The sequence below is a fragment of the Plasmodium gonderi genome (genome assembly GCF_002157705.1).
Source record: "Plasmodium gonderi DNA, contig: Chr11, whole genome shotgun sequence".
Taxonomy (NCBI): Eukaryota; Apicomplexa; class Aconoidasida; order Haemosporida; family Plasmodiidae; genus Plasmodium; species Plasmodium gonderi.
This window is the reverse complement of record NW_021628936.1, coordinates 1,214,518-1,237,581: the sequence shown is the minus strand read 5'-3', so window position 1 is coordinate 1,237,581 and position 23,064 is coordinate 1,214,518. Positions and strand designations below refer to the sequence as shown.

Below are 23,064 nucleotides of genomic sequence, written 5' to 3'. Positions count from 1 at the left end.
CTATCAAGCACAGCTGTTCCGGCTTAAGTTTTCATTTTCAAAAAAAAATATGGGGGTGGGGAAAAATCACTATAAAATGAAAGGCGCACAAATGAAAGGGGCACAAATCAAAGATATGCATACTGTGAAGAGACACGAATTGGAATGAGGGCTAATAATCTCACACGAGAAAATGCGTGGTGAAAAGAAATTTCTGAATAAGTCTCACATGTGCACAGAAATGGTGGGATATCCCCTTAGGAGAAACAGCACACAGGGTAACAACTATATATATATATATATATATATATCTACCGGTTTTTACTACTTCCAGAATGATCGAAGAAGGCCTCGTATTCCAGATGACTTTTCCTCCTCTTTGCGTGTATCCTCCGGATTGAGTAAAATGGAATCTCTACACAATTGCATCATGTCGATACGCAATGGGTTCATACACATTTGACTCATTTTATGTTGAAAAAAAGAATTATCAACGGCAAATAAATTCTGATTGGTAGGTATACATTTGGTCTTTACCTGCAGTGCATATATGGACAAATGTCGAAAGTAGTATATTCCATTAACCATAGAAATAAGATCCTGAAGTTTGTTGGATAATATTGCAACTCGTAATAAATCTTCATTATGTATCGTTTGAATGCTGTTCAATTTGATATATACATAATTTCTAGTTTTAACTAAATCGAATAGAACATGTGCTTCTGCATTTTTTCCAGCCCTTGCATAATGACATGCTAAACAAAAGGATTTTACATTTTTTGTTATTTGCAATATGTTAATAAAAATTTCATCATTATTTTTCAATTTGTTTAATTCGTCAATATTTTGTTTTAATATATCAGCATATCTAATTCCTATGTGCAGTAATGGCATTTCTTCAATAATTTCCCCCAAAAATTTTACATTTCGGAATGGAAAATTTTTCGAATTCCTAGTTGTATATAAAGAAAATAGAAATTTCATCAATACTAGTAACGTCCGTTCTGTATCTACATATAACTTTTCAATCGATAAATAATTTTCAATGTGATTCCAAATTTTTTCCATTATTTTGTGATCCTCATCAGGAATTCCTTCTCCATCATTATGAGGCTCTTTTTTATTTCCTTTTGTTGATTTAATTAATTCTTCATGAATTGTTGTTAAACATTCATAATATTTTGCTAATATTTGTCCATAATTCTGTATCATAGAATTAGTTTCAAATGAATTCAGAAATTTAAAAAGTGGAAAATGTTCTTCTTCACCAACACATGATGTCATTACATCTTTTAAATTTATGTTCTCATTTAATTTTTCTATCTCTTCCATAGGAATTACACTTTTAACATCTCTCAATATATTTCTTATTTTTACTAAACTCGACATGTCATAATAATAGTTTGATGATCCATTATTATTTCCTTTCAATTCGTATGTACTATGCTCAACTTTTATCAATGTTGTGTTTTCTGTCGTATGAATTTCTAGCTTCCTATAGGAAGACATGTTTTTAACGCTGTCTGTAAATTCCCTTATGGAAGACTTTTTAATTCCATTTTCTAATTGTAGTTCATCGTCCTGTAATTTTTCATCAAATCTGCTTAGTTTATTTTTTTTTGCGTTGTATATACAAATTCGTTCAATTGAGTGAGTGATAGACAAAAAATAATCAAAAATATCATCTATTCGTTTTTCTTCTTCTACGAGTAAATTCCCTTTACTGTTTATCAGTGTATTCTCTGCATGGCCAAAATGCTTTTCTTTCTTTAAAGATGATTTCACGTTGTCTACATTTGTTATGTCATCATAACCCATAGGGCTACTTCTGACATCATTATGTTGATTAGATCCATTCGTTTGAGTCAATTCATTTATGGCACGTCCTTTTCCTTTTTTCATTTTCTTCCTCTGATTGTTGCTTTCGTTACTGGTCTGTGTTTTTTTTTCTTCCTTTTCTTCCCTATCTCCTCCCACTTCATCAGTATCATGGTCTACTTCGATCGGGTTCTCCTCCTTGTGGTTGACCCCTTGGTTATTCAACCGTCCTAGTTCCATAGCATCGATAAATGTTTTCATCATAACTCTCTTCACCAGTTTTACAAGCTTCGAAAATTCTGCCACTTTTGATATGCACTCATCATATTTCTTTTTTTCCAAAAGATATGATATTTGTATATACGTTGTGTAACATTTTATTTGCAAATCTGTGTTCTTATTAACTACATTGTGAACTGATTGATTCATAAATTTCACTTTATCTAGAGCTCTTTTTATTCTTCGCATATAACAATAGGTTGATCTGTATGGACTCTTCAAATTGTTTACATCGGTTTTTATTTTTACATATCTGCATCGACACATTTCCACATCAAGAAGTAACAATTCTATATATTTCTCATCCACTATATCTGGTTCGTAAATTTTTGTTACGTATTTGTTTCCCACTTTTTTTATTTTAAATAAAACTTTACTTTTTAATTTCTCTCTCCTTCTTTTTACATATAACAAAAACCTTGCAATGTCTTCATCATACAACCCATGTTTTGCATATACCATGTTTAGGTATGAAAATATGTTGAACGATGCATTATCTCCCTTGCTCATCACTCCTCCACGGTTTGCTTGGTCTATTTCACTCGTCTGCTTCATTTCACTCGTTTGTTTCCTCCTACTGTCATGTTCTTCACCATTTCCTGTGTCAGCAGAACACTCCTCTTTTTCACGATTTTTGCCGAGCACATCATTTTCTTCACATCCCATATTTTTTTCTCTTTCCTCCAAATCTATAAGAATATTCCCCCTCGTCAGTTACACACACTCGTGCGTAAAAAGTAGCACCAAAGTAAGGTAAAAAAAAATATGTATATGCATGCACGGATGTATATGCATGCACGGATGTATAAGCACGCACGGATGTGTATGCATACACTTTGTTTATTTTTTATTGGCTAGTCGTTCAGGACCTGTGTTGTGCATACTTTCTGTGTATGCGACAAATGGAACGGTAGCCAGAATCTGGGATCTGTTGCAAACTGGAAAGTGTAATCAATGGGCGGGGATATACATGTACATACATACATATGTACATATACATATATATATATATATATATACTCTCTTCAGCTAGTCGTGAAGTTTCCTATTATTTTATTTTTTTAATTTTTTTTTTACATGCTCTTATTGCGCCAATTTGGGGAGCTCAAATGGGTTTTCCCTCTTCTTGCTATATTTCTTCAACCACTGTTCATGTTTCATTTTTTATCTTTTTTTTTCATATTTTTTGTACGTATCTTTTTTTCCCTCGTGTATGTTACGTTGGAATGGCATGTCGGGGACAAACAAATATGAAATAAAAAATTCGAAGAAATTGAAACGAGGTAAGGGAGAGATTCAGGTAATGGAAATAGGCTTATAATTGTTTAGGGCAAGGGACACACACGAAAAAAAAAAAAAAAAAAAAAAAAAAGAAAAATAATAAAGATAAAGCAATAAGATAATATCGCAATAAAATAATAAAGATAAAGCAATAAGATAATATCGCAATAAAATACGCTAAATTATATGTCAACTGGAGGAAATGTGAGAGAGCGGGCAAAATGTACAATTCACATTTGTAGCAACCTTAAACTTTTCTTTTTATAGTACTCTGGCTTAAAATTCTATAAAACAAGCGCACACAAAAAAACATATATATGCAATACATCTTACTTTTAAGCATGAACGTGAAGTGTAGGCTCCATAATAAGAATATTTTACCTACGTGCCTTGTAGTTCTAGGGAAAAATGCTCCCCCTTACCTTCCCCACAAAAAGAACAGTGCATCGAAAAAAAAAAATATATATATACAAATATATATATATATTTGTATATATTTGTATATTCCACAAAATATGGCAGTCAAAACGGCTTTGAAATACCGCAATTCGACCAGACAAGGATGAATATACTTTCTCACTTCTTCTAGATTACTCATTTTTCTACTTCCTATTTTGTGTTCATAGAAAAAAAGAAAAAAAAAAAAAAACCTCCATTTTTTTTTTTTTTTTTTTTCCCTTCTCTCTTTGAACTGACCACCTTTCACTTTTTTACTGCTCTTCGTTTTATACGTAAAAAAAAAAAAAAGAAAAAAAAAATTTATTTTCCTTTATTTTCCTTTTTTTTACACAAAAATTTACTCCAAGTCTTCTACACCTTGTGCAATAGCAGAAAATGGAACTTTCTTCATTATGAACCCAACGGAATTATATAGAAAATAATTTGTAGCTCTCAATTTTGATAAATGTGTATATGCGAAAAGACGTCCGAAATTTTGCTTCCCCCTTCAGTTCAATATTTTTATATTTTTAATCCATTTTACCCCATTTGCGACAGCGATCTATGTGTACACATCTTTAAGAGATCTTCTTAACTGATTAATTGTCAGAAGAAAAAAAAAAAATAAATAAAAAAAAAAAACATGAACCATGTTTTGCTTCTCCACGGAATAATCTTCTTCTGCCTTTTTATAAGGTCGACTTGTTACCAAATGGTATATTTAGATTCATTCGATAAGAATAATGATCCGAATGAATTCAACAATCTTTCTTGCTCTTGGCGTTACTATTGCAAAGAAGAATTCCACTTTTGTGAACATGGATGTAGTTCTAAGAAGAAGTTAAAAGGAGGATATAACTTGTTAAAGAGTAAGAAGCGAGATATTAAAAAGTTAAAGAGAGTTAGCTGGAAAAAAAAAAAAAAAAAAAAAAAGGGGAAAGATAAAACATTGATCCCATGGTTCATAGGTTTATTAGCTGGGATAAAGGAACAATGAAAGATTGGGTCTTCCTTTCTGTGTGATCAATAAATAGTTAACGTGTAGTGAGGGAGAGATCATGCTGTTGTAGTAGTGACAGTTCTGTTGTAGTAGTTATACTGTTGCTGCAATGTGTTCTAACACCACAAAGAGTGCACGTTTTGATACAACTCAAATGGACTCTTATATTTCTCCCCTTCGAAATCCTCACAGCAAATAATTTAAGGGAAAATTGCTTCATTAATATAGAATGTGCACATTACCATATTTTCTTTGATTCAGAAGATCCAGTTTATTTCATCTTTTTTTCAAAACCTTTTTTTCGAATTAACCGCAATTTTACTCTCTACGTGCATTTGGCAAAACGGTAAAAGGCGGAGAAAAAAAAAAAAAATTCAGAAAATGAATACACACATATATAATGCACCCACTTGTGTATATATATTTCGAACTGCTGGTAAAAATGTAAATAGCCCTCACCACAACCACATTTCCATCACAACCACATTTCCATCACAACCACATTTCCATCACAACCACATTTCCATCACAACCATATTTCCATCACAACCACCTTACCATCACAACCACATTTCCATCACAACCACCTTACCACCACACACACACACACCTTGTCCATATATACTCATTATTAAGGAACAGACTCATGCAGGGCGAAGCAAGCGGAGAGGTTATTCATGAGAAGAACCGAAAAGGGTATACAAACTGGAGTATACTAACTATGATTTGGGAAAAGGCAAAACAATACAGAAATTTTATATCAGTCAGATACAAAAAAAGTTTAATAAAGTTGTTAATTTTTCTAATTTTGATTCATATGATTTTCTTTTATCTTTATATCTATACTTATTTACATCTGAAGAATCATGAGAGCTTATAAAACTATAAATCTCATCACACTAGGATGATGTGGGAGAAAAAAAAAAAAAAAAACGCACGAAGACCAACAAATTTTTTACTTCTGTCCATTACTACCACTACACACGCACCATCTTATCGTGTAGCAAAAATTGGTATATCCGTAACTAACATAAGGAAAAAATAAGGAGAAACGTAAAAATATTGTGTGGAAAAAACAATAAAGTCCAAATAAACAATCCAATTTGGAAAAAGAGAAAAAAAAACTGAGATGGGAAATGGGAAACCACGCTTTTATATGCATGTAACTCGGGGAAGTTATGTTAACAGAAAATGAAAGGAAAAAAGGAGAAAAATTCATAGAAAATGTTCACAAAAGATAAGCATTTTTAATCTTCATATGTAAGACCATTTCCCCACCACACTTAATAAGACGAATGATCATAACATTACACTTTTACGTATGTACTTATGCAGTGGTATTTACAAAAACAGAGCCTTCGTTGAACTAAGCATGTACTGGTTGAGCGTTAGAATACACATCATACAAAGTGGTGTATTTATTGAAATTTCTCAAATTCATGCATTTTTTTTTTTTTTTAATGCCTAACCCGTTCTTCACCTACATTTTCTATTTTCAATCCCTAAAAGCATGCTAATTCAGTATATTTTCTTATTATTCTACTGTTATTTTATTGCCATTTTGTTGCTACGTTATTGCTTCTTATGCTTCTTCTGCTTCTTCTGCTTCTTTTTTTTTTTTTCGCTCTCGACTACCTATTCTCCTGACTTTATGAGCCCAATAGTGCATGTATGTATATCCAACTTACCTGCACTACCAAAGCACCATGATCCCATGAATACATCTGGAGGGGAAAAACTCCTTTTTTGTGCTATATTTCATTCATATTTCGCCTAAGCAGCTTGCAGTGCTTAGATGTATTATGGTCCTTATTAACTGTCCCTATTTTTGATACATTAAATTTTTTGGGGGAGAGACAAAATCTACGTTTCTCACCACATTCTGATTTGGATCACCTCGAGGAAGATTCAACAAATCGGTGTAGCTTCCACTGTACCTTTCTGTGTAATTTGTATGAGAATTTTCAACATTTTTAACATTAACAATAGACTTGGTTTGATCTTCCATATATGGGGTTTCCTGAAATGAATCCTCGTTAGGATTATCTGTTGAAGTGTTAATACATATACCGTTATTCAAATTTGTTGTGTCAATTCTGTGTTCAATTACAGCATGATGAGCACTAGTTTTATGCATTATTACATCATTTCCTGAAGCATGATTGTAATAATTTTTATGTACAAGATACTTTGACGAATCCATACAATCTGCATTTATATCACAGTTAACATTATCTTGACAGAAAGGAATATCATTTTTATGTATGTTATAATAGTCCAAATAAGCATCATGCTGACGAGATGATTCCATAATTTTTTTGTTTTTTTTTTTTTCTTTTTCATGTGTGTACCATTTATCTGTGTTATTCTCTTCATAATTATCCCTACCTTGAGATAACACTCGACCATCCGGTAGGTTGTTATTATTGGAACTTTTTCTCCCCTCATTAGTTTGGCAATTAATCTGTTTTAATATACATTCCCCTTGATCCATGTCTACAAATGAGTTGCTATTTTTAGTATTTACATGACCCACTTCATTATGATAAAAATGATAATTTTTATATTCTCTCAAATTAGAAAATGATTTTTGTTCATTCCTGCATTTACGATGAGAATAACTTTCCGCGTTATTTGATAAATTAGCATCCTCCTCGGCAGATGTATTTCTAATAAAACTGTTTCTTTTTTCTCCCATTTTTGCCTGACCCGTTAAGGTGGCATTTGTTCTATAAACATTTTCTCCCATTTTTGCCTGCCCTGTTAAGGTGGCATTTGTTCTATAAAAATTTTCTCCCATTTTTGCCTGACCCGTTAAGGTGGCATTTGGTCTATAAAAAATTTCTCCCATTTTTGCCTGACCCGTTAAGGTGGCATTTGTTCTATAAAAATTTTCTCCCATTTTTGCCTGACCCGTTAAAGTTACATTTCTTCCATATGAATTTTCTCGTCTTACTACTTCTCTATCTTTTTCTTCTCCTTTTTCATCTATATTACAGATTTTTTCCCTCGACTTAGCTACCTCGAATTTGTTACGAGTTTGTTCTCTTCGGTCATTCCTTTCCTCTGTGCTCTCAACATGTGCATTGTTATCATTTCTGTTATTGTCATTTGTATCCCATTCATTCCTACAATTATTTACACTCTCAATATTATCCTTGTTAGCGCCTCCTTGCCACATTGGTGGCATGTTATTGTTAAATGGATAGCTCGAATCCATGTAAGGCAAACTAGTTTGATGTTTTCCTATGTAATAATCATTATCATCTATTGATTTCTCGTTATCTCTCGACAATTCTACCTCGTCAACCCATTGGAAATGTTGCCTACTCTCCATTGCCTCAGATTTTAGTGCAACTAAATTTTCCTTGCTTATGCAAGAATGTATTTCCTTATAATTTCTTTGGCTAAGTATTTTATTATACCTTTGCAAAATGTTCATATAATAATTCTGGAATTGTTTCTTCCTACTATCTGTGGTTAAAAATATGCAATTCTTTTTATCATAACATTTAGATATATTCTTTATATCAGCATAGCTCTTTATGACATTATATAAAAATATTGATTGTTTTCTTGCATAATCTAATATAAAAAGGTCGTTGTCATCCCATTCAGCTGCTATTTTTTCTTCTGCAATGTGTTCATTTTTACATGCCAAATGTTTATATATTTTCTTATTATCTGATTGCTTGTCACCTTGGGTATATACTTTTAACAATTGTTCTCGTAAGAGGATATTTTTTGAATCATTTTTTTTCCCCTGAAAGCGAAAGACAAATGGTTTTGTGTAGTTAAGAAAGTAACTACCACATTCTGCATCTTCCTCGTAAGATGTATAAAGAAAGGTGAAAGCATTTTCATTTCCATTTTTGTCGCTAATTTGGACAGCATTCAAATGATTTCGAAAAAGAGGTTGCATATCCATGTTAATATCAAAGAGAGAACATAAATGAATGCATATAATCTCAGTAATGGCCATGAAATGTAGTGCAAATTTTAATTTTAAAATTTCGTTTCTTTCGATAAAATCAAAATATGTAACATGTTCTATTGGTGGGAATATATGAGTAGGAAATAGATCCACACAACTATGGACATGTATAAATTGATTACATATACGAGTGAAAAAATTTATTGCTAATTCTGTGTTATCATAATTTTTATCCATTTTTTTATTATTATCTTGATGATTACAAAGAAGAACATTTGAATGATCAAAAAAGAATTGGAAATGATAATTGTTAATGATATAATGCCCTTTACCAGATTTTTTTTTGTCTATTTTTATTTTATTCGCTAGCCCATTTTCATTTATTATTCTTCCAATCTCTTTATCTATTTCATCGTTATACAAAGATACATAAATGGGTTCAAATGTAATTGTACTGAGATTCACAGTGGATTCATAATCAACAGTAAAATTATCTACCTTATTTCCATGGATGGAGGGATAAAAATGAATTCCATTTTTACAAATTTTTATAGAAATGTACATATGTTTTTCCTTTGTCGAATTTAGATTATTCGATTCTATTAGGTATAATGTGTCTGGTAATAACTTTTCCTTCTCATAAACTTCTTTACATTTGGAATTTATTAAAATAAGTCTCTTATTTATAATTTCTTCTTTAATATTGTTTAGTGGGATGACAACAAAGTAACATTTTATTATTTCATTTCCTTCTCTTCTCTCTCTTCCCACTAAATCATTTCTCATTTTATTCTTATATCCGTTAGTACACGTAGAATGCTTCTTATAATTTGTGCCCTTCTCTGTCTTTATTTCATTGCCGCTATCACTTTCATCACCCAACGTTTTTATCTCTATTGTTAGGAGATCGTTAGAATGTTTATATGGAAGTATGACATTCTCGATTCTCATACCTGGTATTTTCAGCTGAACATCGGTAATGCTCAAATTAATTTCAATCACTTTTTCCACATTTCTTATTTTATTAATTGTAAGGATGACATTCGAACAATATTTGTATTTATGCGTCATGCAAGAAATGTCAAACACATTTCTATCGTTCACTTGGGTGTCTATGCAATTCTCAATCTTTTCCTCACTAGGGAGATAGTACTCACTCGAAGGGGAAGAAGAGTTACCCTTCACGAGAGTACACCCCCTCAGGGCTCCTTTCCCCGCTCCTTTTCTCGCTACTTTTCCCGCTACTTTCACCACATCTTTCACCACATCTTTCACCACTTCTTTCCCATTCTGAGGACACATGCTAATACCCATTTTTCGATCTCCAACTTCTCCCCTCCCATTATACAAATAATCAGAAATGATACTTAAGTATTCAATTGTTCCTCCTTGTGGATAGTATGTATTGTATGCTTCTTCGATCTGTTTATATTTGTCTACACGGGTATGTACAAGATTTGCTTTACATTTCGCTAATTGATCCTTAGTTAAGTTCCATTTTGAGAATCCAGTATCATCATCATTACCAGCAATGGCATCAGCTGTGCGGCAGCTTCTACTTCGAACAATTTTGTTCTCACAAAATGTGTCGTTTTCAACCGATTCTATATTGAGATAATCCCTATTTTTACATGAAATATTTTCCTTACATTTGAGGAAACTATTTTTGTCTCCATGTTGGTTCATATAGGTCATCCCGTTTACGTTTTCTACTCTCTTGGGACTATATATGTTATAACATGTGTCCTTGTTACCATTTTCCCTTCCTCTTTGGAAAATATCATTGTCTATCTGATACATTTTGTTGAAAATATTTTTTTCAGTTACGATGCCTTTTCCCCCTTTTCGAAAAGGATCCAAATTATGAACTCTTTTGTTCTCACTCGTCATAACCATTTTGCTATTACTATTTGTATTCTCTTTAGTCTCATCTTGAAAATACACGTCTATGAAATCGTTAATGGTGCCTCTAAAAGCGTTATATATATTTTCAACAAGGAAAGAATTTTGACTTCTTAACTTGTGTTCGGTACTCTTCTCTAAACTGAGTTTGTCATTATTTCTGTGTCGTAAATTTTCCCACACACTATTTGCAATTTTGCTATTCTTTCCATTCTCATTGAAAGGGTTATTGAAACCGCTGGATAAGAATAACTTTTCAAGGTTCAAGTGATTATATGCCTCTTTTGTTTTGTTCAAAAACTTAGATATTTTTCTTTCTTCTTCTTCTTCTTCTTCATAGGGAGTGCATAATTTTATATCTTTCCCTACAGACATATTCTCGGACATGTATAACTGTTCATTAGAAACTACCGATTTATCACCCCTGAAGGGAGATTTATCCCTATCACTTTGTCTACTATAACTCTCAACCTTGTCTTTTATTTCCTCCTTTTGAAAAATTTCAAAATTCTGAAAATTTTTTAGATCCTTAACATATTCGCTATTTTCCTCATTTTCACTTGAAACACTTTTTACTGACAGTGCTGACTCAAGACAAGGTGTTGCCACATAATTACTCCTCCTTTCAGCAATTCCTTTCATTTCATTACATTTTTGATTCAACATTATCCTAACATTTTCTGCATTTTTTAGTTTTAAATCCTCTTCTAAATAGGAACTTTTTATCCCACTGAAGTTTATTGCAGAAATTGCTTCAACAATGCCATTTTTATCACCTAGGTCCATCTTCCTCATTGATGCTTTTTTTTTTTTTTTTTTTTTTTTTTTCCCCTTTTTTTACAATCCCTTTTAAAATAATAAAATATGAATATACAAATTTGATGAATTTCCAATTTTTAATAAGTTATTTGTAAAATAGACAAAATGGAAAAGTGTAGTGGTACAAAGAAAAAAAAAAAAAAAAAAAAAAAAAAAAAAAAAAATATAAATATAAAATAAAAATAAAAAATAGTGGAGTCTTATTTATTTATTTTAGTTTAGTTTATTTTTTTTTTTTTTTCCCCCCCTGCTTTCTGCATATCTGTATATACCCACACAAGGGTGCTCACATCAATAGCATTTCATTTAACTCCTCAACTGATTTTATAAAATATGGAAAAAAAAAATGTATGCACGAGGGAACACACTTTGTAGAACGAAAAAGTTAAACAAAATAAAAAACAAGTTGTTACACACAACACACAAAAATGTGTAGTAGTAAAACAAAGCTTGAATTGTATGTAAAAAAATTAAATAAAACAAAAGAAAATAAATAAGGGACGTCCTCTCAACAATGAGACCTACATATGTACACATTCATTGTTAGCTTTTATATGCGTTCCAGTGTGCATGCATGTAATCCTCCATTTCTTCATAACAATACCAAAAGGGCAAATGTGTGCATTTGTTGCATTATTCTCTTGTATTTCCTTTTTCTTATGCTGCTCACACGAGGACCAAGTTATGTGCAGCAAAGTTTTGGTAAATGTTTGGTTTTCACTCAAGGTGAGAGATAATGCAAAAAAATAAAAAAATAAAATAAAAAATAAAAAAAATAATAATACAACGCAAAACATGGCAAAACATGGCAAAACATGGCAAAACATGGCAAAACATGGCAAAACATGGCAAAACAGAGCAAAATCAGAAAAAGACAGTGCATCAAAGTGATGCACATTTTTGCAATTTCCTCATATCCCTGTTGGAAATATAAAATAAAATAACAAGTGGCTTATTTATTTTTCTCGGAAAAATACAACATTGTTAATAAATGTGCGAAGAAAGAAAAACATTCTCAAGGACAAAGCCTTTCCGCATATATGATCACCATATAATAAAAAAAAAAAAAAAAAAAAACATGTGTATATAATAGAATGCGTTGTTCTTAGAACAGGTGTGTGTAAATTTGTATTAACAAAGGTTAGTGGTTGTGGGTATGTTACCTTTTCAACATCCTCTCTTCGTGTGTGTACGCGTACAAAGGGGTATCCACAGACGAACATCCTTAGCATGTTCCACGTATCCCACTAAAAAAAATGCAACATTGCAATTAATGTCCGAATGATACCAAGCTCCTTTTTGTCCCTCAAAGATTTTTCTCTAACATGCTTATATCACACTGTGAAAATGCAATACGGACCTAGAAGCTAATAAATTGCGAGGGGGGCAAATAAAAGTTACCTCTTCCATTTTGTTCTTTTATTTTCTTTCACTGTTAGGTGTTCGATTCAGGAGGTTTAACAAAAACTACATTTTAATTTTTTTTTATTTCTTATCTCATATTAGGGTAACAAATACAAAATAGGTAAAAAGAGTATATTCTATATTTGGGGTTCTCAAAAAATAAAAATAAACATGTGTATAAAAATCCGTTTGCATATTCTCATACAACTTAACGAAAAAATGGTGAAGCAAAAAAAAAAAAAAAAAAAAAAAAGAAAAAAAAAAATTTAAAAAAAAAAAATAACAAACCTTTTTTTTATTAAAAAAAAAGAAAAAAAAAAGGGAAAGGGGGAAATAAACAAAAATAGAAAAAAAAAAAAAAAAAAAAAAAAAAAAAAAAAAAATATAACAAAAAAAACTAGCTGACATTTTTAATAAAAAAAAAAAAGGAAAAAAAAACGGGAAGGGATGATCTAACCAAAATAAAAAAAAAAAAAAAAAAAAAAAAAAAAAAAAAAAAAAGGAACATAAAAAATTTAACAAATAAAACTAGCTGACCTTTTTTTTATTAACAAGCAAGGTAAAAAAAAGGGGAAGGGGGGAGCTAGCCAAAATGTGAGAAAAAAAAAAAAAAAAAAAAAAAAAACAATGAACACAGTATGTAGTGAGGAAGGAAAATTTCTCTATTACAACTGATTATATACAAAAATGGGAAACATCTCCTTAAACAAATGTAAGGGAACACCTATACAAATAGTGATGTTGAAAATAGTGTTCTGAAAAAATACGGATAATATCTCAGTATTCTTTAAACCAATTCTGCAACTACGTGCCATTTATGTGAAGAAACAATTTTGCAGTTAGCGAAATGACTCAGTAGATGAATATTTTCGTTGTTCCTGTTTTGTAGTAACACTTTAACATATTGCTTTGTGTGGCCAATAATATCTTCACTTTTTGTAGACACCTCTGTGAATAACACTTTCTGTGTCGTTCCTTCCAAAAATTTATAATTATTTGAGTAAGATAGAAATGCGTCCGTTACCTCTCTCGACCTCTTTTTCACAATTTTGGTATTAATTTTTTTCATATTATAAGCTACAGTGCCCCTTCTAGGATAGAACTGCGAAATATTTAATATAGGAAATTGATATTTTTTTATTAAATTAACTGTTTCTAAGTGATCATTTTCCATTTCATATGGAAATCCACATATAATATCCGTTGAAATGGTAATATATGGGACATATTTCCTCAGATTTTCTACTACATATATGAAATCTTCAATTTCATATTCCCTGTTCATGTTTTTTAATACTCTATTACTACCACTTTGTACAGGGATATGAATAAATTCATACATATTTTTGTGTTTCAATAAATTGCATATATCTTCGACGTGTTTCAAGATATAAGGTGGATTGGTCATACCTAATCGTATCATAACGTCGCTATTTTGGACACATTTTAATATTTCCTTCAAAAGTTTAACAATATTTGTGTTTAAATCTATACCATATGCACCTGTATCTTCGGATGTTAACCATATTTCTTTTATATTCTCTTCATTACACACATATTTTACTCTGCTAATAATATCAGAAATGTTATAACTAGATAAATCTCCTCTTGCAAATTTTGTTTTACAATACGTACAGTTTCCTAAACATCCGTTATTAATATTAATAATTTCTATATATTTATTTTTTCGTATTTTTGGAAGATTTAAAGAGGTCATTCTCTTCGACTGTTTCAGATATCTCACATTGTATCCGTTAATTACATTTTCAACAACATCTACAATTTTATCTATGTTAGTTACACCCACTAGTGAAACATTCTCAAATATTTCCATATCTTTTTCTGCTTGAGGCACACATCCACATACAATGATTTTGATGTCTTTTCCATGCTTTTTCTTTTCCTCCCTTGATTTAGTTTTAAAAATTTTCTTCACTTCTTCCTTTCCGTTTCTATATATGCCTTCAGTTTTGTAGCTATCCATTTGAACTGAATCTTCCCCCTGATTTTCCACTTTTTTTTTTTTTTCACTCGTGTCAGGATATTCATTTTGAGTATGTATATCAATTCCAATTTGACAATTTTCTTTTTTAATTATACAAGATTCATCCTTTTGAGACGTACATCCGCATATTGATTCCGTTTCTCTCACGACATCTGTGCAGGGGTTTATATTCCCCTTTTCACAACAGTTGTTCGTTTCGAAATTATCACAATTTTCAAAATCCGAGAGTCCTGAAGATGATGTTGTTAGATAATCTACATGTGGTGAGTGATCCTGATTCGTTTTCTTGTCTTTTCCACTTTTCTTGTCATCTCCAAGTTTATTATTTTTCCCTTTGTCCCTCGTTTTTCCCATTCGAGATACTCCACCTCTGGTCTCATTAGCCTTATTTAACTTCTTTACATAATTGATAATGGTCTTCATACTTTCTTCACTTGGATTTTTCACAGTACAACTGTTAATTATACAAATGTCGCACTCTTCTACATTTTTAACAAACTGAAATCCGTAGTTGCCAAGAAGACCCATCATAAATTCAGAATCAGAACTGTTGTGAGCGCATCCAAAGGATTTGAAATATATTTTATAATTTTCTGGTAGTATAACTCTACTTTCGTTGAATTTTTCGGCTAAATTTTTTTCATCCTCTTTTTCATCCTCTTTTTCATCCTCTTTTTCATCCTCTTTTTCATCCACTTTTTCATCATCTTTTTCTGCATGTGATCCCTTTTTTGAGATTCCATTATTGTACTTGTTTACGTATTTCCCATAGTTTTTCTGTTTTGCTTTCATTTGCACAAATTTATAATTGGTTCTCCCATTGAGGTTGTTAATATCCTCCACGTCGGTTAATGTGCTTTCCCTGTCACTGGAGGAATTTTTCTCTTTCCTCGTACTTCCGTTATTTTCGTGGCCCTTCATTTGACAAGTAGACTTATCAAAAGACTTGCCATTAAACTTATCATTACTTGTGTGCAGGCTTTGTTTTCCATTTATTCTCCCCAGGGTCTCTTCTCCACATGTGTCAACAAAATATGATTCATTTTCAGAACTTATAACAGATGTATCATCATTTACTAGAATAACTTCGCTTGCACTGGATTCGCCTTCTGTCTCTATTCTGCTTAAGGGTAAATTCTTATGCCCATTTGGTGTGTTCCTCCGGACACGGTTCTTTCTTTTGTGTTTATTCTTTTTGTTTTTTAAAAATAAGGAATTAAGCAATTTCTTTATTTCCTTCTTTTTATGTACACAAATGTAATACGTTCCCGTGGTGGCGAAGCAAAGGAAAGTTAAAATTTTTATTTTGCTATCCATTCTGTTTTATATCAAAAAATGTGTTCACATATGCAAATGCATATGCAAATATATATATATATATATATATATATATATAATGTATGAAATAATTTTGTCATAAGGTGCAGTGATAGGGGAAGGCATATAAAGAAGAAGCCGTTAATGCCTTAAGGTTATTCATATTTTTGGATGCCCTTCTTTTTACATATTTCTTTACGAGGGTATATTTCTTAGTGTACAGCTGTGGTGGAGTCCAATGTTTGTACATATATGTGGCAGCTTTGTAAAAGTATGCAATCCTTTCTTTCCCTGCTTCCTTGCTTCGTTGCTTCCTTTCTTATTTTTTATTTTATTTATTTTATTTATTTTATTTATTTTATTTATTTTCTTTCCCTCCCCCCCTTTTTTTATGATATTCACCAGAGTACACTATATGTCTGCTCTCGTCTCTTCATGTATGCATTTTTCTCCTCCTTCGTGAATTTATTTTTCTCACTTTGCTTCTTTCCTAATGTGTTATGCTACATTTATGCATACGAGTTGTTTCAACTTTTGCATATGGCTACATATATGTACATGTATATGTATATATATGTATGTATGGCGAATTTTTTTTTTTTTTTTTACTTCTTTTGAAGAAATAGGATTGATAATTCGTCTTCAATTGTCATTTAAAAGATGATAAAAAAAAAAAAAAAAAAAAAGAGAAAAAGAAGTTGTGATAAAATCACAAAACGGTTAGGGGGAGTGGGTCCATGCTGAGCTTTTCTACTTTGCTGAAATGGGGATGAACTTTTTTTTTTTTTCTGTAAAATTGGGGTGAACGAAGGAATAAATTTTCAATTACGTGATAGAAAAGGAGAAGGATTAAATAAGTACAGAGAAATAGCCAAAAAAAAGGAAATAAAATAAAAAAATAGAATAAACAACCAATTAATCAATAAAAATAATTTTGTAAAAATATTTACTTGTATTTTATAAAAAAAAAAAAAAAATGCTGGATTTATTTCAGCCACCACGCCGAAACTGTCACATGTTGGCTCGTGACAAACCCCTCCCAATGCACTCTCTTTTGTTTCTTTTTCTTACACTTCTTTTTCTTATCCTTTTTTTACAGCACTCTTTTGCCCTCATCCTCCTAAAAATTGTAGTCTAGTCTTGTATTCATACGAAATAGTGTTATATATATATATATATATATATATATGTATATACATATAAACACATACATAACATGGGGAACATTTCTCTCATGTGCTTAAATGCTTAAAGGAGCCAAATAAATTATGCTTTTTTATCTTCACCCTACAAATGTTTGCGCGGACACCAAATTGTCACGGTCATTTGCATGTAGTGTTATTTGTCTCTGTTAGCAAAAGGGAAAAAAAGAAAAAAAAAAAAAAATGTAGGGACAACCGATAGGGAAAGATGTGAAAATGTTAACAAGTAATTTTTCTGTATTGAATAAAAAAAAAATTAAATAAAGTAAAAGAAAGTAAAATATAGTAAAATAAGATCAAATCAAATAAAAGCTTATAATTTTTTTTTTCAAGTCTTATATGAAGCACCTCAAAATTTTGTCATATCTCAAGGTTTTTTTTATAAAAAAAAAAAAAAAAAAGGGGGCAGACGAGATGGTCAACTAGGAACAAGCACCTTAAAATATGGAATTGTTAGAGACCATATATATATATATATGTAACAGCTGAACCATTTTTTTTTTTTTTTTTTTCACATACGAATTATCTACACCATAAAAGAGAAAAAAACAAAATAAAATAAAAAAAGGACCACAACATTTATACACACACTTTTAGACTGAAGAAGAGAAAACCTAAGGGAAGAGTACATACACACACACATCTGTGAGCTTGGAAAAAGGACTAAAATAACATATGCTAGACTAACCTTCAGAAGAAGAAAATTTTTATATTAATGATGTAAGCTTATGCAACTCATTGTAGGCCTTATAAAAGTAAATTTTTCTTTACGCCTTTTGAAAATTCCCCTTATATAATGTTGTATATATAGTGTTTTTTTTTTTTTTTTTTTTTTTTCTTCCATTCCTTCTCTTCTAATGAATCAGAGTAGCATACACTCATAGGTACACACATATACAAGCATATACATTCGTTCAAGTTTAAATTTTTCTTTTACAGCAAAGATAAGTTGCATCGAAAGTAGACTTTCAAGGATAGACACACCTTGATATAAAACAGGAACTGAAAGTTTAAAAAAAAAAAAAAAAACCACAGAATGCATGACATACCAAGCCATTATAAAAAGTACTATGTCTCTTATAAGAAAATCAAAAGAATCATACTCAGGATGGGACGTAAATACAAACAGAAGGTATGTAAATGAGAGTTACAGCATGCTAATACTTTCCTCCATTTCAGAAAATTCAAGTCACCTTATTAGATATTTTTTTTTTTTTTTTTTTCTTAGTGCACCTGCATATATACATAATTATTATATATGTGTAAATGTTGTGCACTGTTCTACATGGGTGTGTATTACATAAATAAATGTGTGTAGATATATACAAATACATTGTCACTTATTAATATACAACATGACCTTACGATTTTTTCCCTCCCATCTGTTTACTTGAAGCTTGAAAAGGATCTAATACAAACTGCAGTAAAAAGGGTTGATAAACGAGGTTAAATTGAAAGAGCCATGCAGTGCATATAATTTTTGACGATATTGTTGGGATGGATGAAAATATGTTTCTCCATGTTGTGCATACAATCTCATACGTGTGTAATTTCATCGCTCGTAAACTACTGACGTATTATCATTCTTATTCTAATTTTCTTTCTAATTTTCATCCTTATTCTCATTTTCATTTTCATCCCTATTCTCATTTTCATTTTCTTTTTTTTTTCCTCCTCCCATTGACCTCCACTGCATGAAGGTATGAAAATGCTGCCTCCCTTTCTATTCAGCGATATTATAACAAAGGAAATTAAAAAAATAAACAAATTTGCAGAAAAGAAATATATAGAAATAATTGATAACCTGATGAATACATATAAGAAACTAAAATCTATGGATAACTACAAGCACAAAACAACAAAAGAAGATATGGAAAAAAACTTAGATTTAATCGGTTGTGACATAATTCATTTCGATTATTATACGCATAAGAATTGTAGGATATTAATGAAGTTAGGATTTTTTTTCGATCACATCATGAACATCTCCATCAATCAGTGGCTTCTTCTAAGTTTAATAAAAGAAAAATTCTGCAACATAAACATAGATGAGTTGATTGTGTACTTGTCTCTTTTGTATTCTCTACATCGATCCTTATGCCAAGGACATCAGCAGGCAGATGCAGATTGTCAGAATACGACACACATGATCAATTTTGTCACTTCAGCGAACCCCCAGAAGGGAGAGGGGAGTAATAGAAAGTGGATCCCACCAGAGACATTTGAACGGACATCTACTAAATTTTTAATGAAATATGAAGATATTGTATACACAAAAGTAAAAATCATAAAACATCTGCCATATTTAATATTCGGAATGAGTAACAAAGATTTAGAAGAAAGTTTTGAAAATTTCGTGGAAATGAAAAAAAATAAAATTTGTAGCGAGACTATTCAAGATATGAAAAGAAAGCAGAAAAAATTCAAACCCCTTGATGAATCACAACAAATAACATCAGTCTACTTGGATAATGAAGAAGCCACGTGCTACAGCAAGAGAATACTCAGATATGAAAATGCACAACTTATACGATTTAGGTGGTATAATGAAAATGATGGAAATCCGGATAAAATTATTTTTGTTGAAAGAAAAATTCACCACGAGGAATGGACTGGCGAAACTTCCACAAAGGAAAGGTTCGAATTGGAGCAGAAGTATGTCTTTAAATTTATGAATGGTCAATTGAATATGAGGAACTTTTTTTTGAAAAAACTTCAAACATGGAGAGAGGCTCAGGGTGCAAATGCCACAACGGGTGTGAAAGCAGAAAACGAGGGTAGGGGTTCGGCGAGGAGGAACACTGGGGGGAGCCTGGAAAAAAGAATGAAAAAAAATATAAAACTGGCAACAGAAATTCAGAAAATGATAATTCAGAACAGACTAGAACCCGTCATAAGAACTTCCTACCTGAGATGTGCATTTCAACAAAGTAACGATAATTCTGTGAGGATATCAATAGACACGAATGTTTCAATGTTGAACGAATGTGTCAGCAGAAGGGAAGAACACTGGTGTAGACTGGCTGAGGAAGCATTAAGAAAAAATGAAATCAGGAGGTTAAATTATAGTATCATAGAAGTGAAATTAAAGGTAGAAAAAATACCAAAATGGGTTCAAAATATACTAAATAGTAATCATTTCATCAATGCCTATAAATATTCCAAGTATCAAACAGCCATGGCTTTATTGCACCCAGATAAGGTTAAATATATACCACTTTGGATACATGCGAATATTCAAGAGAAATTTAAATCTACAAATAATTACGCCGAATCGACAATTACACGCTCAAGCAGTTGCCAAAATGCAAAGATCACAAATTTAAAGGATCTGTACACAGAGGAGCATGAACTAATCACTGACAATGTCTACAGTGCCAATTATCAAAGACAACACCACGCAATAATTCCCCTCCGAGAAACAGATAATCAAATATACAGACAAAAACATGACAATAATGAATGTATTCAACAAAGGTTGAATCAGTCCTCATGCAACTCTTTACAAGAATATAATATGCTACACAAAACTGCCCTTTGGATAACTCAAAATTATAACAGAAATAAACATATGCAAGAAAAAATAAATTTGTTAAAAATAGATCCCAAAATTAATTTCGCTGCTGAGAGAACTTTTCTTCATTATACCCTTATCTCTGTGTATATTACTCTATTGGCACTCTTTTTAGAAAAATATAAAAATCAAGATAAAAATTTGGATACTCTCATTATTTTACTTCTTGCAACTGCGTTCTCATCTCTAATATCATCCTACTTTTTCTTTTTGAAGCGGATCGAAATTATTGAACTGTAAGTCTTACACTTTTGTGAGAGATGCTCTAAGGGGTGAAAACGAGCACATGTAATTATTTCTATACCCCCTCCCCTTTTTATGCATACACATTTGACATATAAAAAGGAGTGCCCTTTCCTCACTTGCACTACTATCAATCAACAGTGCGTTTTTAGACAAATCAAAGTGTTTCCATTTCATCAAAATTGTGCACTAGCACAGAGAGGAGAGTAGTTACATGTAGCGCCTGCATATTTGGCACAACTGTTTTTTTTTTTTTTTTTTTTTTTTTTTTTATGTGTGTGAAATTTCGTATAAATATACACTGTTTATAAACGAATAGTATACTATACCCTTATCCTACATCATCACTCCCATCCCATTTCATTACTCTGTACAGGAGAAAAACGAAGGAACCCCTGCTCGGACGTCGACGATTTGACAGTTTTTACAGTCCTATTATTTTCCTACTTCTTATATTATTTTCTATAATTTTGTCAATATATTTCAATTTTAACATTAGATCGATAAAGGTCGCGCGTTGGGATCACCTCACAGTTTTTCAATTTCTATTTCGCATGAATTCTATAAAAAAGTAGATTAAAAATATTCAAGGCGATAAAAATAAAAAAGAAAACAAATATATATATATATATATATATATGTATATATCCTTTCGCATTTGTAAAGAACAGGGATGGGAATATCAGCAATTATCATTAGGATTGCACAAAAGAGATGAACGTTTCCAAGTGTCAGAAAAAGAGTTCAATATTTCCGCATGCAGTCATAGGGTGAAATAAGTATGGAAAATAAATTTCTTTCCATTTTTAATTAGCCATGTTTCGGTTTTTCATTTCATCACTATTTGCTTACTGCGATTTTCACTTATAATATACATACCCCTCTTCACCATTTTTGCACGGCTGAAATTGAAAAAAAAAAAAAGAAAAAAGGAAAAAAAGAAAAAGTTAATTAAACACACACTCATAAAAAAAAAAAAATTGCTGATGCGTGATTACCAAAAAGTTATGATTAATAACAAAAGCATAAACACTGAACACTGAACACTAAACATACAAAATGAGGTCATCTCACAAATAAAGTGACTTCCCCCGACCCCTATGCAAAAAAAAAAAAAAGGAAAAAAATTGTGAACAGCAAATGATGAGAAAATTACTTCACATCAAATTTAATGGGCGAAATAACAACAGCGCACAATTTTGTAAATGCTTCACAACGGAAAAAAAGGAAATTGCAGGAATCGAAAATTTCCTCAACGATCTGAAATCAGATGGATGCAAAAGCTGGGAATATTATATCAAGGGAATAAATCCAGATTATGAGCCAAGAAAAGAAATGTACAATTTTTTGAAAGAAAAAAATATTAATGTACATAGAATGACTGTATATGAAATTGAATGTTTCACCAAATGGATACAAATGAGAAAATTGTATGGTGATCAATTTCCTCGATTTCCATACGAAGTAACATTTGAGGATAAAATTAACGAATTAAGAGACAAGTATCCCGATCCGTGAATGTGTGTTAAAATATTTTTGCAAATTATCGAATATTATCAAATTAGTCTATCTGTGTGCATGTAGTATAAACGAATTATTATGAACAAGCGTTCAGGTTAAAAAATGACGTTATTTAACATGTCCAGCGATAATTTGAAAAAAAAAAAAAAAAAAAAAAAAAAAAAAAAAAAGGTCACTTCTTGACATCGCCCTCTTGCTTAAAATTGATAGGAATAAATTTTATTTTAGCATAATTAAAAAGATTTTAATTTAAAAAAAGTGATTGAAAATCGAATAAATAGAAAATGGGCGTAGGAATTTTCTAAGGGCACACCTTTATGAACGAAGTGGATATGTCAATTGCCAATA

At 31.1% G+C, this 23,064-nt stretch overlaps 6 protein-coding genes across 6 annotated transcripts; 3 read left to right on the top strand and 3 right to left on the bottom strand.

The window, feature by feature from the left end:
* Positions 1–303: 303 nt before the first annotated feature.
* Positions 304–2,742, bottom strand: PGO_112620 (signal recognition particle subunit SRP68; the record flags this gene model as incomplete). Its single annotated transcript, XM_028688599.1, has 1 exon — positions 304–2,742. The coding sequence occupies one exon, from the start codon at positions 2,740–2,742 to the stop codon at positions 304–306; it is 2,439 nt and encodes an 812-aa protein (XP_028544400.1).
* A 1,696-nt stretch (positions 2,743–4,438) lies between these two features.
* PGO_112610 (hypothetical protein, conserved) lies at positions 4,439–5,675 on the top strand (the record flags this gene model as incomplete). Its single annotated transcript, XM_028688598.1, has 3 exons — positions 4,439–4,664; positions 4,988–5,141; positions 5,432–5,675. The coding sequence occupies 3 exons, from the start codon at positions 4,439–4,441 to the stop codon at positions 5,673–5,675; spliced, it is 624 nt and encodes a 207-aa protein (XP_028544399.1).
* Positions 5,676–6,617: 942 nt separating this feature from the next.
* On the bottom strand, positions 6,618–11,426 carry PGO_112600 (hypothetical protein, conserved; the record flags this gene model as incomplete). The annotated part of the gene is made up of 1 exon (XM_028688597.1): positions 6,618–11,426. The coding sequence occupies one exon, from the start codon at positions 11,424–11,426 to the stop codon at positions 6,618–6,620; it is 4,809 nt and encodes a 1,602-aa protein (XP_028544398.1).
* A 2,215-nt stretch (positions 11,427–13,641) lies between these two features.
* Positions 13,642–16,176, bottom strand: PGO_112590 (tRNA modifying enzyme; the record flags this gene model as incomplete). The annotated part of the gene is made up of 1 exon (XM_028688596.1): positions 13,642–16,176. One exon carries the CDS (start codon positions 16,174–16,176, stop codon positions 13,642–13,644), a length of 2,535 nt encoding a protein of 844 aa, XP_028544397.1.
* A 2,238-nt stretch (positions 16,177–18,414) lies between these two features.
* PGO_112580 (vacuolar transporter chaperone) lies at positions 18,415–21,770 on the top strand (the record flags this gene model as incomplete). The annotated part of the gene is made up of 4 exons (XM_028688595.1): positions 18,415–18,510; positions 18,775–18,823; positions 19,079–21,188; positions 21,572–21,770. 4 exons carry the CDS (start codon positions 18,415–18,417, stop codon positions 21,768–21,770), a joined length of 2,454 nt encoding a protein of 817 aa, XP_028544396.1.
* A 565-nt stretch (positions 21,771–22,335) lies between these two features.
* Positions 22,336–22,713, top strand: PGO_112570 (hypothetical protein, conserved; the record flags this gene model as incomplete). The annotated part of the gene is made up of 1 exon (XM_028688594.1): positions 22,336–22,713. The coding sequence occupies one exon, from the start codon at positions 22,336–22,338 to the stop codon at positions 22,711–22,713; it is 378 nt and encodes a 125-aa protein (XP_028544395.1).
* Positions 22,714–23,064: the final 351 nt, after the last annotated feature.